The following is a 12,662-nucleotide window of genomic DNA, read 5'->3' as shown; positions in this document are numbered from 1 at the left end:
CCGCGCACGTCAGGCAGTTGCTGACGTACCTCTCCACATCCTCTCTCATTTCAGGCCACCACCCAGCGCCCTGCAGCCTCACCATGGTCTTGTCTGTCCCTAAATGCCCCTGCTCGTGAGCCAGGGCCACCAGCTCCATCCGGACAAGTTCAGGCACCACCCAGACCGGGAAGTCCGCCCCCTCCCTCCGTGCCAGGACCAGCCCGGACACATCCTTCCACACCTTGCACCCTTTATACTCCTGGCCCTTCACTAACTGCCAGATGCTGGGGTCTTGTGCCTGCAAGCTCAGCAGGTCCACGCTCTCCCACTGCCTGCTGGGAGCCACCAACACGGGACCGTTTTCCAAGGTCTTGCTGGCCTTCCATATCAGCCCTTCCTTCGCACCTTCCTTGGCTTTGGCATCAGCCTCCTTGTTCCACTTGGCTTCCTCCGTTCCCTTCTTGTGTGCCTTGACCTTAATGATCTGGGGCGGGCACGCCCTCTGCTCCGCCAGCCGCACAAGGTACAGCAGCTTTTTGGCATAGGTGACGGGCTTGCCATCGGCAGACTGCATGTCCCTCTCCCTCCAGAGTGCCAGCCACTCCAGCATCGCCCGCACCACCCAGCCCGAGTCCGAAAATATGGCCAGCGGCTGGTTTGCCGGCGTGTTTTCCAGGGCAGCCGTCACGGCCATCAGCTCGGCAGCCTGGATGGAGTGCGGCAGGCACTTCCCCTTCACCACCTGCATGGTGCCCGGGTTGATGGCAGCATAGCCCGTGTAGGGCACCCCTTCCTCGTGGTAGTTGGACCCATCTACAAACCACACGACATAGCCTCTCTCCTTGGCCTCCTCCAGGCTGAGGCTACTCTCAAACAGGGGCGCCCGCTGCTGCTTGGGCTCAGCTGGGCCACACTGCAGCTCCTCCTCGTCCCTCTCTCTACTGATGACCACCCCATAGGTACCAGGCAAGAGCTTCCCCTTGTCCCCTGAGACTTCCGTGTTGTCCAAAGCAAACACCCAGTTGGCCATTCTGGGGCAGCACAGGGGACCATCATCCCCCATTCCCGACAAGAGGTACCTGACTGGGGTGTGGGAGGTCCTCAGCAGCACCGGGGCCGAGCCTACCAGGTACTCCCAGTGCTGCAGGGCCCAGATCAAGGCTAACGCCTCCTTCTCGTAGTCAGTGAACTGCTGCTCGGTCGGCGTCAGGAGCCGTGAGGCGTGAGCAACGGGGAGGAGGTGGCCACTGTGCTGCTGGCTCAGGGTGGCCTGCAGCCCCCTGCCCGTGCTAGCCAGCTGCAGAACATAAGGCCTGTCCCCTCGGGGATGTGCCAGCACAGGGGCTCGTGCCACGCTCTCCTTTAAGACCTTCACTGCCTCATCCTGCTCTGGCCCCCATTCCCAAGGAATGCCCTTCCTGAGGAGGTGGCAGAGGGGGGCAGTTTTTTCTGCATAGCCTTCAATAAATTCCTGGGAGAACCTCAGGAGAGACAGGAAGGACCTCAGGGTGGTGGCGTCGGCTGGCGCCACCACCTTCTGTATTAGCTTGACCCTCTGCTTCTCCAGTGAGCACCCTTCTTCCCCCAGGGTCACCCCCAGATAGGACACCTCCTTCCAGCACAGCTGGGCCTTCGTGGGGCTGATCCTGAAGCCTGTCTTCTGGACAGCCTCCAGCACCTCACCTAGCACCTCCAGGTTCTCCTCCTTTGTCTGTGTGTGGATGAGGATGTCACCGACGCAGGACAGCACGTTCTTCCTGTGGCTGAGCTTCTCCCACATCCTCGCCACGTGCACGTGGCAGATGGCAGGGGTGTTGTGAAAGCCCGGGGGGAGTCTGGCAAAGGCAAATTGCCGTCCTCCAAGGGTGAAGGCAAACTTGTGCCAGGACTCGGGGTGCAAGGGGATGGCAAAGGATGGGCTGGTCAGGGTGAGCACTGAGAACCACTTGGATCCTCGGGAAATGGCTGCCATGATGTTGGGGTACTTGGCCATGGCAGAGGTCCGCAGTGGTGTGACAGAGTTCAGGGCACCAAAATTGACTGTCAGCCTCCATGTTTTCCCGTCGGCTTTCCTCAGGGGCCAGACCGGGGCATTGTTGGTGCTCTGCTGCTCCACTAGCACTCCCTGCTCCAGCAAGATTTTGACTGTGTCCCACAAGCCCACCTCGGCCTCAGCTGGGTACTGGGGCTGTGGCTGAGGAGGAGGATCTGGCCCTGTGACTGCCACGAGAGCATCAATCTTCCCACACTCCAGCTTGCTCTTTGCCCAGACCTGGGAGAACTGCTCTGTGACCCTTTTCACTCGGGGCTCCCACTCAGGGTGGACCAGGATATCAGGGGCTTTCACAGACATCAGTCTGTGGCTCGCCGGGATGATGGGTACATCAGTTTGAGGGCAGTGTAACAGTGCTTGGTTTACCAGATCCACCACCACCCCCATCTTTGTCAGCGCAGAGATGGCTAAAACTCCTGGCTTCCCTTTCATTTCCATTTTCCCAAATTTTTCAGACCCTTTAGCAGTCCCAATTTCAAAGAGTACAGGCCCCGTGAAAGGCACTGAGGATTTTTGGCCATTTGGCCCTGTCAATTCAATAATTTCACAAGTTTGGAAAAGCCCAGATTGAGTAGGGGCTATATTCAAAATAGAATAAGAGGCACCAGTATCAATTAACATCACTTGTCCAAGCACCCCCCCTCCAATAGTTACATCAACTATCGGGCGCCCCCATGAATCGGTCTTAATCGGTGCCACAAACAGGGGCGATGCGGGTGCCTGGCAGCCCTATTGCTGAGCCTTAGACCCCGGGTCAATCGGGTTGGAGCTGGTGTGCATTTTGGCCTCGTGCAGGGCCAGTTTACGGAAGAGCTCCGAGTCCGGCAAGCCATCAATATCCTCCTGCTTCTCGTATTTTATCAGACGTTTCCTCAGCTCAGACCGCCAAGCATTGGACTTCTGAAACCTCAGCCCTTGCTGATTCTCCTTCCCCAAACCGCCCCTGCCATCAGGATCTTTTCGGCTGTCTCCCTGCATTTTTCTCATCCCTCCATTTTGGAAGCACATGGATGAGTTTTTCCCTTTCTTCCCCCCCAGCATGTACCCTGGAAATGCCTGCTTTTGCAGCTCAAAATTCTGGGTCAGAATCTGCTCCAGCTCTGACAGCGGCTTCCTGGCCGCATCCCCGCCCGCGATCACCCGCAGTGGAGGGGTCAGCCCCACCACCAGTGGCTCCTTGAATTCAGGCCTGTCAAAATCAATGGGGGAGTCCTTTGAGCCAGGCAGACCAGCCATCTGGTAGAGCATCTTCTTACGGTTAATGTAAGCATCGGGCCGCTCCTCGGGGTTTTGCTTCTCCTGATGGAAAAGCACTAAGGGGTTAACCTCTGGAAAGAACACCTTGAGCACAGCCAACTGGACACCCCCAATGTCCTGGATGTTGCCCATCTGCACATCCCCTGGCAGCGCAGCAAAATCATCCGGTTTCATGCACTTCCTCACCACATCTATCAGGTCACTCACTGAATTTCCACTCTGGCTCCTGGGCAGCCGCTGGGCCCTAGACAGCCAATTTACCACAGTCTCCTTTGTCAACGGCCCCAGCATCTTCCCCACAGTTTTGAGGTGCTCGGGGGTGAACCAGAGCACAGCCCTGTTAGTGTCTATGGCCTGGAGTGGGGTGTGGCTGGCTGGCTCTTCAGGGGGGTTCTTTTTAATTTTAGAAGCCTCCACCTCCCCCCCTTGCAGCTGGGACAACTCCTCCTTCAGAGGAGCATAGGGAGAGGGCCTGGTGGGCCCATTGGCTCCCCACACATCATCCTCGTAGTCATAGTGGGGTGAGTGCGGGTCCTGGGATTCCTCTCCCTCACTATTCCCGAACCTGCTTCTCTTGCCCTGAAAGGCAGCCACAATGCCCCTCGACACCCCCAGCTCTGCCTGCAGCTCCTGGATCTTGGCATGGCACACCTTGTGATCAGGGCCAGAGCCCCGGTCCCGCTGGACGTCCTGCAGGACCGCCCGCACCGCACTCTGTGCATCGTGGGTCTCCCCGATCCATTTGCCAACCTCCTTCTCCAGCTCCTCTGTTTTCTTCTTCTCATAGCCCAGCTTGCTCTCCAGCCGGCTGATCTCCACCGCGCTCCGCAGAGAATCCCCGCACAAACCCTGCACCTCTGCCTGCAGGTTGTCCACCTGTGTTTTGAGCTCTGCCTTAGTCTGCTCTAATTTCTGCACGTTCTCAAGAGCCTCTTTCAGCAACCTCGACAACTCCCTGCCCACCATCAACAAACCCTGCAAAGCCGCTCGCTTCTTGCACTTATTTGTAGGTTTGGGCTTTTTGGTCTCCTCTGCCCAGCTCTCCCATTGCTGGCACAGCTGCTGGTACGCCTCTGGGCCCTGGAAGGACCCCGGAGACCAAATTGGAGGGAGACATTTCTGGAGCACAAACTGCTCCAGCTTCCAGTTACTAACGATATCGCTCATCATAGTGAAGGGAACGAGATCTGAGACGGTTCCGTCTCAGGGCAAAGCTACGGTCCACCACCAACACCACCAACCCACCCGCAGAGGAAGGCTGCAGCCCCACAACCCACCCTTCCGAAAAGCCTCCCGGGGAGGACAGAGAAGCCGGTAGCAAGGGAAGGAGAAGGTGGGAACGGGCGAGCAGCCGCCGGGACCCGCTGGCTCCCGGGGAAGGGACGGGGAAGGGATGGGGGAACGGGGAAAGAGAAGCAGAGATGTAGTAGGACCCCGATAATAAGATCTCACCAATCCTTCGCTGGATGTCGTGGCAGTCCCAGAGTCCTGAAGACGGTCGCTGCAGAGCTCCGGCGAGTCTGGCACCTTTCAGGAGAAGGTGGTCGTGAGTGCTCACGGCAGCAGCTTTTATAGCCATGGCAGGTCGTTGTTTGGAGATGATAAGGCCTGTGCTTACATTTTGTTGATTTTTGCTTCTGCAGGTGGCGCATCCCTCCCTTGATGTTCCCAAGGACACCTCCCTTGCCTTTTCTTATCCTCTTCGTCACTGATTAGGGAGTCTGAATTCTCATGGGAACGGCCGCTCTCCCCTTATCTGTTTTGAGGGACCCAAATTAGTCACCACTTGCTTGTTCTAACCTCTGCTTGCAGCAAGTGCCCTGAAGAGGGAGAGCTGGAGCCTGCCCTCTCAGCATCCATCTTCCCAATGTCCCACAGTGGACTTGCTGCATACCCCATAAGAACCTGGCTTTTGAGGGGACATCACACGTGGGGTTCACACCTGACACCTGTAACACATGCTGTGCCTCCAAACTCCCCCTCCAAGCACAAACTGCTTGCTGGAGGGAGATGAGATGACAGGAAAATTCACGCAGCTCATTTAGATCCATTTTGACTTCTGGGCTTCAAAAGCAATATTTTTCCATGCCACAAGCCAGCCTGCCACATGCTGATGTATCCCTTGGGGGTCGCCCACAATGTGTCAGGAACCTCCACTGAGATATTGCATCAGCTAAAGTACAGCTGTAAATCTGCACCTGCAAATGCAGAGAGACCCCCCTCCACAACCTTGCCTTACAAACCACATCTTAGCTCAGAGCAGTGTAGAGAAGAAAACTTGACCCAGTTATTTTTTTTTTCTGCCTTTACACTAAGAAAAATGTAGTAGTTATCTCACTCGGTGAAAACGCCATCATTTTCACTGCTGCTTTTCCCCCTAATGAAATACTCCAGGTGCTACATCCTTCCCTGGAATAAAATCAGTTTTAAAAACTTTTAAAAGCAACAAATTATTCACTGGTGGCTGTCTGAGTCCCGGGGAGTTTCCATTCAGCAGCCTGTTACCCCCAAAGGCCCTTATTTTCAGGTACTGCAGTACCTGGATCAAGCTGGAGGCTGAGCAGCCTTCCTTGATCCCAAAAGTTAGTTCCTCTAGCCCTAAAAGCAGAGAGGGAATGGTTTTTTCTTTATTTTTATGGCAACTGTTTCTCCAGCCTGGTATTTACAGCCTAGCTGCAATTACCTCTGCTGCAATACAGGAGTTTAGCAGAGAAGAAACCCCAGCCAGGTCCTGCTTTTTGTCTGTAGACCCTTTCCTTTTACCTCAATGCTTTGATCCTACCTTCCCTAAAGCAAACACTTTGCTGTAAGAAACTCATCTTAGGGAGAAAGGAAAGAGTCAAAAAAGTAACAAAGCTGGGAAAAGCACTGGAAATTAGTGTCAATGTGGTGAGGCGTGCAGGATGGAGGCTGAGAAAAGAAGGGCTGTTCCCCTAGGATGGACAAGGAGGAGACCCACAGGGCAAGCACTGAAATGAGGCAGGTAGTTGGCTAAGCTGGGGACTGGGGTGATTGTCTTTCATTTCACAAAAAGAATTAATTCCCCCCAGAAATTGTGCAGCCAAATAACTCAAATACACCAAAAGGCATCAATTCCCCCCCTCTTGGCCTAGCCGTGAGGCAAACACTCGTGACGATGAGCTGTTGTTCCCCAGCAAGGCCACCAGCAAATCTTGCTGGTGTTAACAGATCGGTTCAACTCACACCCTTTTTTCCTCCCCTGTTCTCTTCCCAGGCCGGCAGCCCCAAACAACGTGGGGTTGTTATAAACAGCAGCTGCTCTCCTGCACGTTCCCACACCGCTCTTGCTTTTGTTGGCGATAGGCTGCCAGACAAACGCATCCCACCTCCAGAATGTTCTCTTGTAGGAGCAACACCAAGTCCTGAGAACAGCCTGGCTGACAGTAAACAGCTCAACTGGGTATAAACAGCAGATTAAAACAAAAAAAAATAAAAATTAAGCCCTCCAAAAAAAAAAAAATAAAAATTTAGCCCTTTTCCAGCACATACATTATGCTTTTACATTGCAAATACTCCTTTTTTCTTTCCATAGGAGATATCCTATTCCTAAAAGTGCTGCAGGGAAACATTTCTAAAGCTGCTCTAGTGACATGAGGAATCCTTCCAAGCCAAAATACCTGCTTAGACAACCCAGTGTCACCAGCCTGGCAGCAGCATTTGATGCCTAGTGTAAAATGCCCCATGTCCAAGGTTGTAAAGGTGACAAAAGCTACCTCTAGAAGCACTTTGGTCCAGGCCAGGAGGGCAGAAAGTGACAGCAGCAGTGAGAAAAGGGGGACACAGCCATTGCAGCAACCAGGAACATCAGGCTCTGTTCAATGACACGGATAAAAGGAAAATTTGCTTTCAGTGTCATTTCTCATATTAAGCAACTTCCTCCCTCTCAAAAAAAAGTGCCTGGATCCAATTCTGGGGAGGTCCCAGTTTGGGAGTGAGAGCAATGGCAAGCAGGAGGTCAGGAGGGGAGAAGCAAGGGTTGCTGCACCCCGTGCTGGAGGCTCAGCTCTGAAACCATGCTCTTAAAAGCACTGAAATGCATTTGAAAGCACTGAAATGACTTTCTCCTGACAGGGAAGAGTTAAGGAGCGATTCAGCCCACCCTAAATTTTAGCAGCCAAACCCTTTGTAGCAAGGCTTTTGGTGGTTTGCAAGCCCGCTTCAAGCAGGAAATTATTTTAAACAAGGAGGGGGGTTGTTACAGCAGCATGGAAAAATGTGGTGCAAAATGAACCAAAAAATTGCACTGCATGAGAAACAAAGCCTTTTTTTTCCTATTTGTCCACCAACTCACACCCCAGGGGGATTTCTCTGTGCCTCTGTGTGTGACCCTTCCAGGAAAATCCCCCCTCACCAGAGAGCCAGCCCTGGGAAGATGCTGAGGCTTTGCAAGGATGAGGAGGATCTGCACAAGTAGGGCATAATAGAAAATCAAACCCTGCTTGGCAGAGAAGAGGGCAGGGAACACATAAAATTAATAATCTTTTTTTGTCCCAAACATGGAAATACAGAAGGCTGCTGAAAGCAGTTCAGCCCCATAATTTCACATCATGCATTTCACTCTCCAAATCCTAAACCCCAAGTGCTTCAAATCTCTTCCCTCCAAAGCCATTTCAAAGCCACTCTGATATTTTATTTGTCTTTTAAATATTTTTGCATATGAGCCACACAGTATCATAGCTACCAAAGCAGTGAGGTGCAGAGCCCCAGAAGAATCTCCTTATTCTTGCGGTTTTTCAGCCACTAAATTTGTTTGAGGTTTTTTGCTTTGGCTTCAAAGTTTTCTGTGAATCCTCACACCTCTGCTCTATTGCAAGCTAATCTGGCATTCAGCATCTTCCAGGCCTGGAGAAAAATACCTTCCACTAAAGGTTCTCCTGACGAAAACAACCCCACAGGTCAGATTGCACCTTCTCCTTATTTTGAATGCATTTTGATCTCAACAGAGGAAAAACCAGCCAAAAGTTATCCTTATCCTGCTTTTATTTTCAGTGCCAAGCTCCTACATTCGTCATTTTTTAACTGCACGGAGCTAAATTAAAAGAAGAAGGAAAAGCTAGGTGATGAAACATGAAGCAATCATCATTAAAAATCAATGAGTTTTCAGGTTTTTTTCTTCCAAAAGGGGATTTCGGGGGCTCCCGTGCAGAGCTGGAGAAGTGCTGCCACCCTGACGCACACCTGGTTTGAAGGCTTGGTGCAGAAGAAGCTGCTGGGCTGAGGCTCCGGGAGCTGCTGCAGCAGATGCTCTGTGGCAGGTGTCAGTGGGACGTCTGTGCCGAGTTGGGGAAGAACCTCCTGAGGTGAAGCCAGCCCTGCCACCGAGAGGTGACCGTGCGTGGAAAGGGAGCTGGCACAAAACCCCTCCATCATCAGCTCTAACGCCATGCTCCGGCCATGGCTTCATCTCTGCGTCTGCCTCCAGGTCCTAGGTAAGAGGAACACGTCTCTTAAGGGTTGAGGGCACCTAAAATCATGCTGGAGCCTCTCCTTCACCCTGCTCCAGCATGTGGGATGCGTTGCACAGTGCTTGGATGACAGAAGTTTAAAAATACAGGCATAGTATAGATCTGCAGGGTATTATTGCCTATCACAGCATGGTCTTGGGCAATGCCATTAACGACAGGCTTCAGCTTTCCTTCAGCCCTGAAGTGATCAGAGAGTTGGATTGGAAAATCATTTTAGGTCCCTTCCAACTGAAATGTTCTATTCTATTCTATTCTATGCTATTCTATTCTATTCTATTCTATTCTATTCTATTCTATTTACAGTCCAATACATGATGGTATAGACACTGCAGAGTTTGTTTTTCGTGCACCCTTGTAGTGCAGACAGACTACGGGAAGGTGCTGATGGAGAAGTTAAAGTAGCACCCATCTCTGCTGCCTGTGTAATGCAAAGATGATAAACATCCCCTCAAATTTTCTTCTAAATCTATCCAAGAACTGAACGTCTCCCGAGGGGCCACAGCTGGAATTGGTGTGCTGTTATAAACCCACGCTGCCCTCTGCATATTGCAAACAGGTTGCAAGAGGTCTGGACTGAATATATACAGTGGATATCATGGCAAAGTAGCAGGATTATGCTTTACAGGACAAATTGTGCCATCAGTTCTTAGGTGGAAAGTGTTAAGAGCTTGAAACACACGTTAAATGTGTGTATTAGGGTGGCAGCTCAAATTGATCCCCTGAGACATTGCCCAGCTGGAGGCTGTCGGGGCTGCAGGGGGCTTTGCTCTCAGCTGTGGTGGTCATCCAGCCACGACTTAACAAACAGCAAACAGCCCGAGGCACTTTATCAATGTCTTTACACAGGTAATAATGTGCTATAGATCCACCTCTACGCAGTGGGGTCTCTGCTGAGAAAATCCCCATAAATCAGAATTTGTCCTGCACATGCAAAAGGAAAAGGGATTGGTTTTGAGCTGCTTCAGGCTGGTCTGGGCAAGCACGTGGAAACAAATCCACCACACCCCGATTCCCTGCAGTCCCCTGTGAGAGTATACACTGGGAAAGGGAACTGGGAGATCTGGGGCAATGAAGGTGCAGCAGAGGATGAGCTTTTCTGCTCTGGCTCCATCCCAGCTCACCCCACTGGAGCCTGACCCCTGGCTCAGAGCTGAGCCAAACCTTTTCCAGGATCCTTTCTCCTCCCTTCTGATTTCTCTAATCTCCCCAACAGCTTGAGCGAAAGGTTTTCATGGGGTTTTTTTCCCAGGCCCAGCAGAGCCACATCTCAGGGCAGCCAAGGAGACCCTGAAATCACTATGCCCCATGGCCACACAAATTTCAACCCCTAAAAAGCCACAAAGTTTGGGCAGGTTGCATGTCAAAACCTGGAAATTACATGTTTTGACAATAAGGAGACCTTTATATTGCTTCAGTACCAGAGAATGTGGTGAAGTGCTGAGGCTGCCGTGCAACGCCTGGATTTCAGCATTGCCATATCAGGGCTGAAGCCCACTGGGGTCATCATGTGGGGATGGAGGAAGTCGCTGGCCCTGTGTCAGCCACCAGAGCCTTTTCCTCTGCCTGTCCCCACTGGGAACATGGGGGACATCAGAGACAGGGGCCACAGGGGTACCTTCAGGTGCTCTTGTGATCATGCAAATCCATTCCTGCACCACTGGGTTTGGAGAACTGCACAAGGCTGTTCGCAGCAACTACCATAAGAAGCTTTGGAATTCTGAAGGAATAAGAACTTTCCTTTATTTTTTTCCCTTTCCTTTTTTTAAAGTGGAAAAAGCCAGAGTGTGTTTTGTTCAGCTTTTTGCACAGTTTTAAAACGTGCCTGGGAAAGAGACAGGGGAAGCGGGAGAATCCTTATCTTCAGGAGACTGTTTTTCGCTCGGTCTCGGAGTGTCTGTACTTTGTCTGCTTGCTGAACAGACAGGGTCACAAGTCACCTGTTGTCCTTTTCACAAGGACACCTCCTCTCTCACACAGACACCGCTCACGTCTGCGCGGCCCAAACGCGGCTCAGATAATTTCCACAAGAGCCCAAACACCAGCGACGTGATGCAAAACCAAAGCTTTGAACTCCACCGCTACCTTCTCATCCCCCAGGTCTTGAAATTCACGTGAAAATAATGTCATATGAAAGCTAATATCAAAGTGACTAATTTTGAGGTATTTTCCATGGTTTTTGCTCTTTCTCTGCAACTCAGATGAAGCTTTTTGGTGTTGCATCTGTTAGAACAGAAATCTAGCAAAAAAGTTAAAAGGCTCAAAAAAAATCTGTTGAAAGAGAGGTGAAGCTTCTCCAAAAATGAGAGAGAAAAGGAAGACAGGAGAGGGCTGTCCACAGAGGCAGGTGGGGATGCCCTTTCCTCCACAGACAGCCCCAAAAACCCCTCTGCCCCCCCCCCTGCCACTGAGCCTCCTCTTTAGATGAGTGTTCACAGAGCAAACTCTACCTATATAACTGGGCTTGACCCAAAAACAGCTGGGCAACCCAAAAAGGCCTCTGAGGGAATATGGGAGCATCCTGATAAAGCTGCTCCTGTTTCTAGCTCGTGTGACCCCCTGATCCGTGACAACTTGTTCTTATTAAGCCAATAAAGAAAATCTGTACTTAGCATGGAAGACAAAAGTATGAAAACAGTAACGATGTATTCCTGTCTTCTTTTTCTTAGGTTTCTGTACAAATCTCCATTTATCCCACGCTCCAGAGCGTATCTCAGCCCAGCCTAACAACAAAACAGAAATCCTCTGTAAGCTGAAGAAGGAGCATGCCGGGGTGTACTGGTACCGCTGGAGCCAGGAGAAGCAAAGTTTTGAGTTTTTGGTATTTTCCAACCCGTTAGGCAAAGCCACGTATGGCACAAACATCAGCCAGGCCAAGTTCAGTGTCCATGGGGCGAGTTCCCATGCGTCCTACAGCCTGCACATCAGGGACCTCCAGGCCTCAGACAATGGCATCTATTACTGCTCTGTCTCCCAGTCCTCCCAGTTCCTGCTGGGCAGTGGGACGTGGCTCAGTGTGGGTAAGCAACAGCCCTGCTGCTCCGAAATGTGCCACTGACAGGTTGTGATGAGGTCCCGGGGTAAGGGGCAATATGTGTTGGTAGACCCTTTCCAATTTTGAGATGCAAGGCTGGGGCTCTGGGGAGTTTCTGAAGAGACCTGTGAGACTGGATAAGGCAGCAAATACAGAAAATAGCAGCTAAGTTTTAAGATGGCTGCATGGGATAGTCTGCCACCAGAAGTTTCTCTGTGAATGCCTTGAGCACTGGGTTGCTCCTAGTGTTGTAGGATTTGCATGGGAAAATCCCTAGCTCCTGATATTGCCATGCCCTGTGCTTTTCTCATCTCCTGTGGTACTGCACAGAGAGGCTGGATGTGTGCCCTGCTCAGCTCCCGGGTCCTTCCATGCCCTGGTTTTTCTTTACCCTTCCTCCAAGTGACAAGAGAAGGATGAAGGCCAGAGGGCATCACCCCTCACATCTCTGGGGTGGGTCTGACTGCAGGTTTCAAGCCTGTCCTTCACATAAAGGACTGAAATGGGATTTCTTCCTCAAAGCTCAGAACCCAGCCTCACTGGGGAGCTCCAAGCAGAAATCAGAGCTATCTGCAGATGACACTGGGGGAATGTTTCACAGACCCTGGGTCATACAGCAGCTCTTTTCAGACCATTTTTCCCCTTGACCACAGAGCAGGAGGTAATGTAGAAAAACTAATGTGTTTGAAGTCAGATTCACCCCTTTCTTTGCAGGCTTTTAGGGAGCCAAGTAACTTATTTAACCAAGATGCAGCTGTGGCTGCTGACTAAAGCAGGCCCAGTGTCCCACCCTCTCGGGGTTTTTTTTTTTTGCAGATATGCCCTGCACCTTCAGCAGCCTGATAAATCTTGT

General features: G+C 51.5%; 1 protein-coding gene across 1 annotated transcript in view; it reads left to right on the top strand.

The window, feature by feature from the left end:
• Nucleotides 1–8,696: 8,696 nt before the first annotated feature.
• Nucleotides 8,697–12,662, top strand: part of LOC103779339 (T-cell surface glycoprotein CD8 beta chain-like) — a gene marked incomplete at its 3' end in the record, with an annotated part of 5,606 nt that continues 1,640 nt past the window's right edge. The window contains exons 1-2 of the mRNA XM_008946963.1: nucleotides 8,697–8,742; nucleotides 11,445–11,795. Of these exons, the coding sequence (XP_008945211.1) occupies nucleotides 8,697–8,742; nucleotides 11,445–11,795 (397 nt within the window). The remainder of the gene's footprint in view (nucleotides 8,743–11,444; nucleotides 11,796–12,662) is intronic.

The sequence above is a fragment of the Merops nubicus genome, unplaced genomic scaffold (assembly GCF_000691845.1).
Source record: "Merops nubicus isolate BGI_N331 unplaced genomic scaffold, ASM69184v1 scaffold24359, whole genome shotgun sequence".
In the NCBI taxonomy this organism is placed as follows: Eukaryota; Metazoa; Chordata; class Aves; order Coraciiformes; family Meropidae; genus Merops; species Merops nubicus.
Note: the sequence above shows the minus strand (reverse complement) of the source record. Positions and strands in the feature narration are given on the sequence as shown.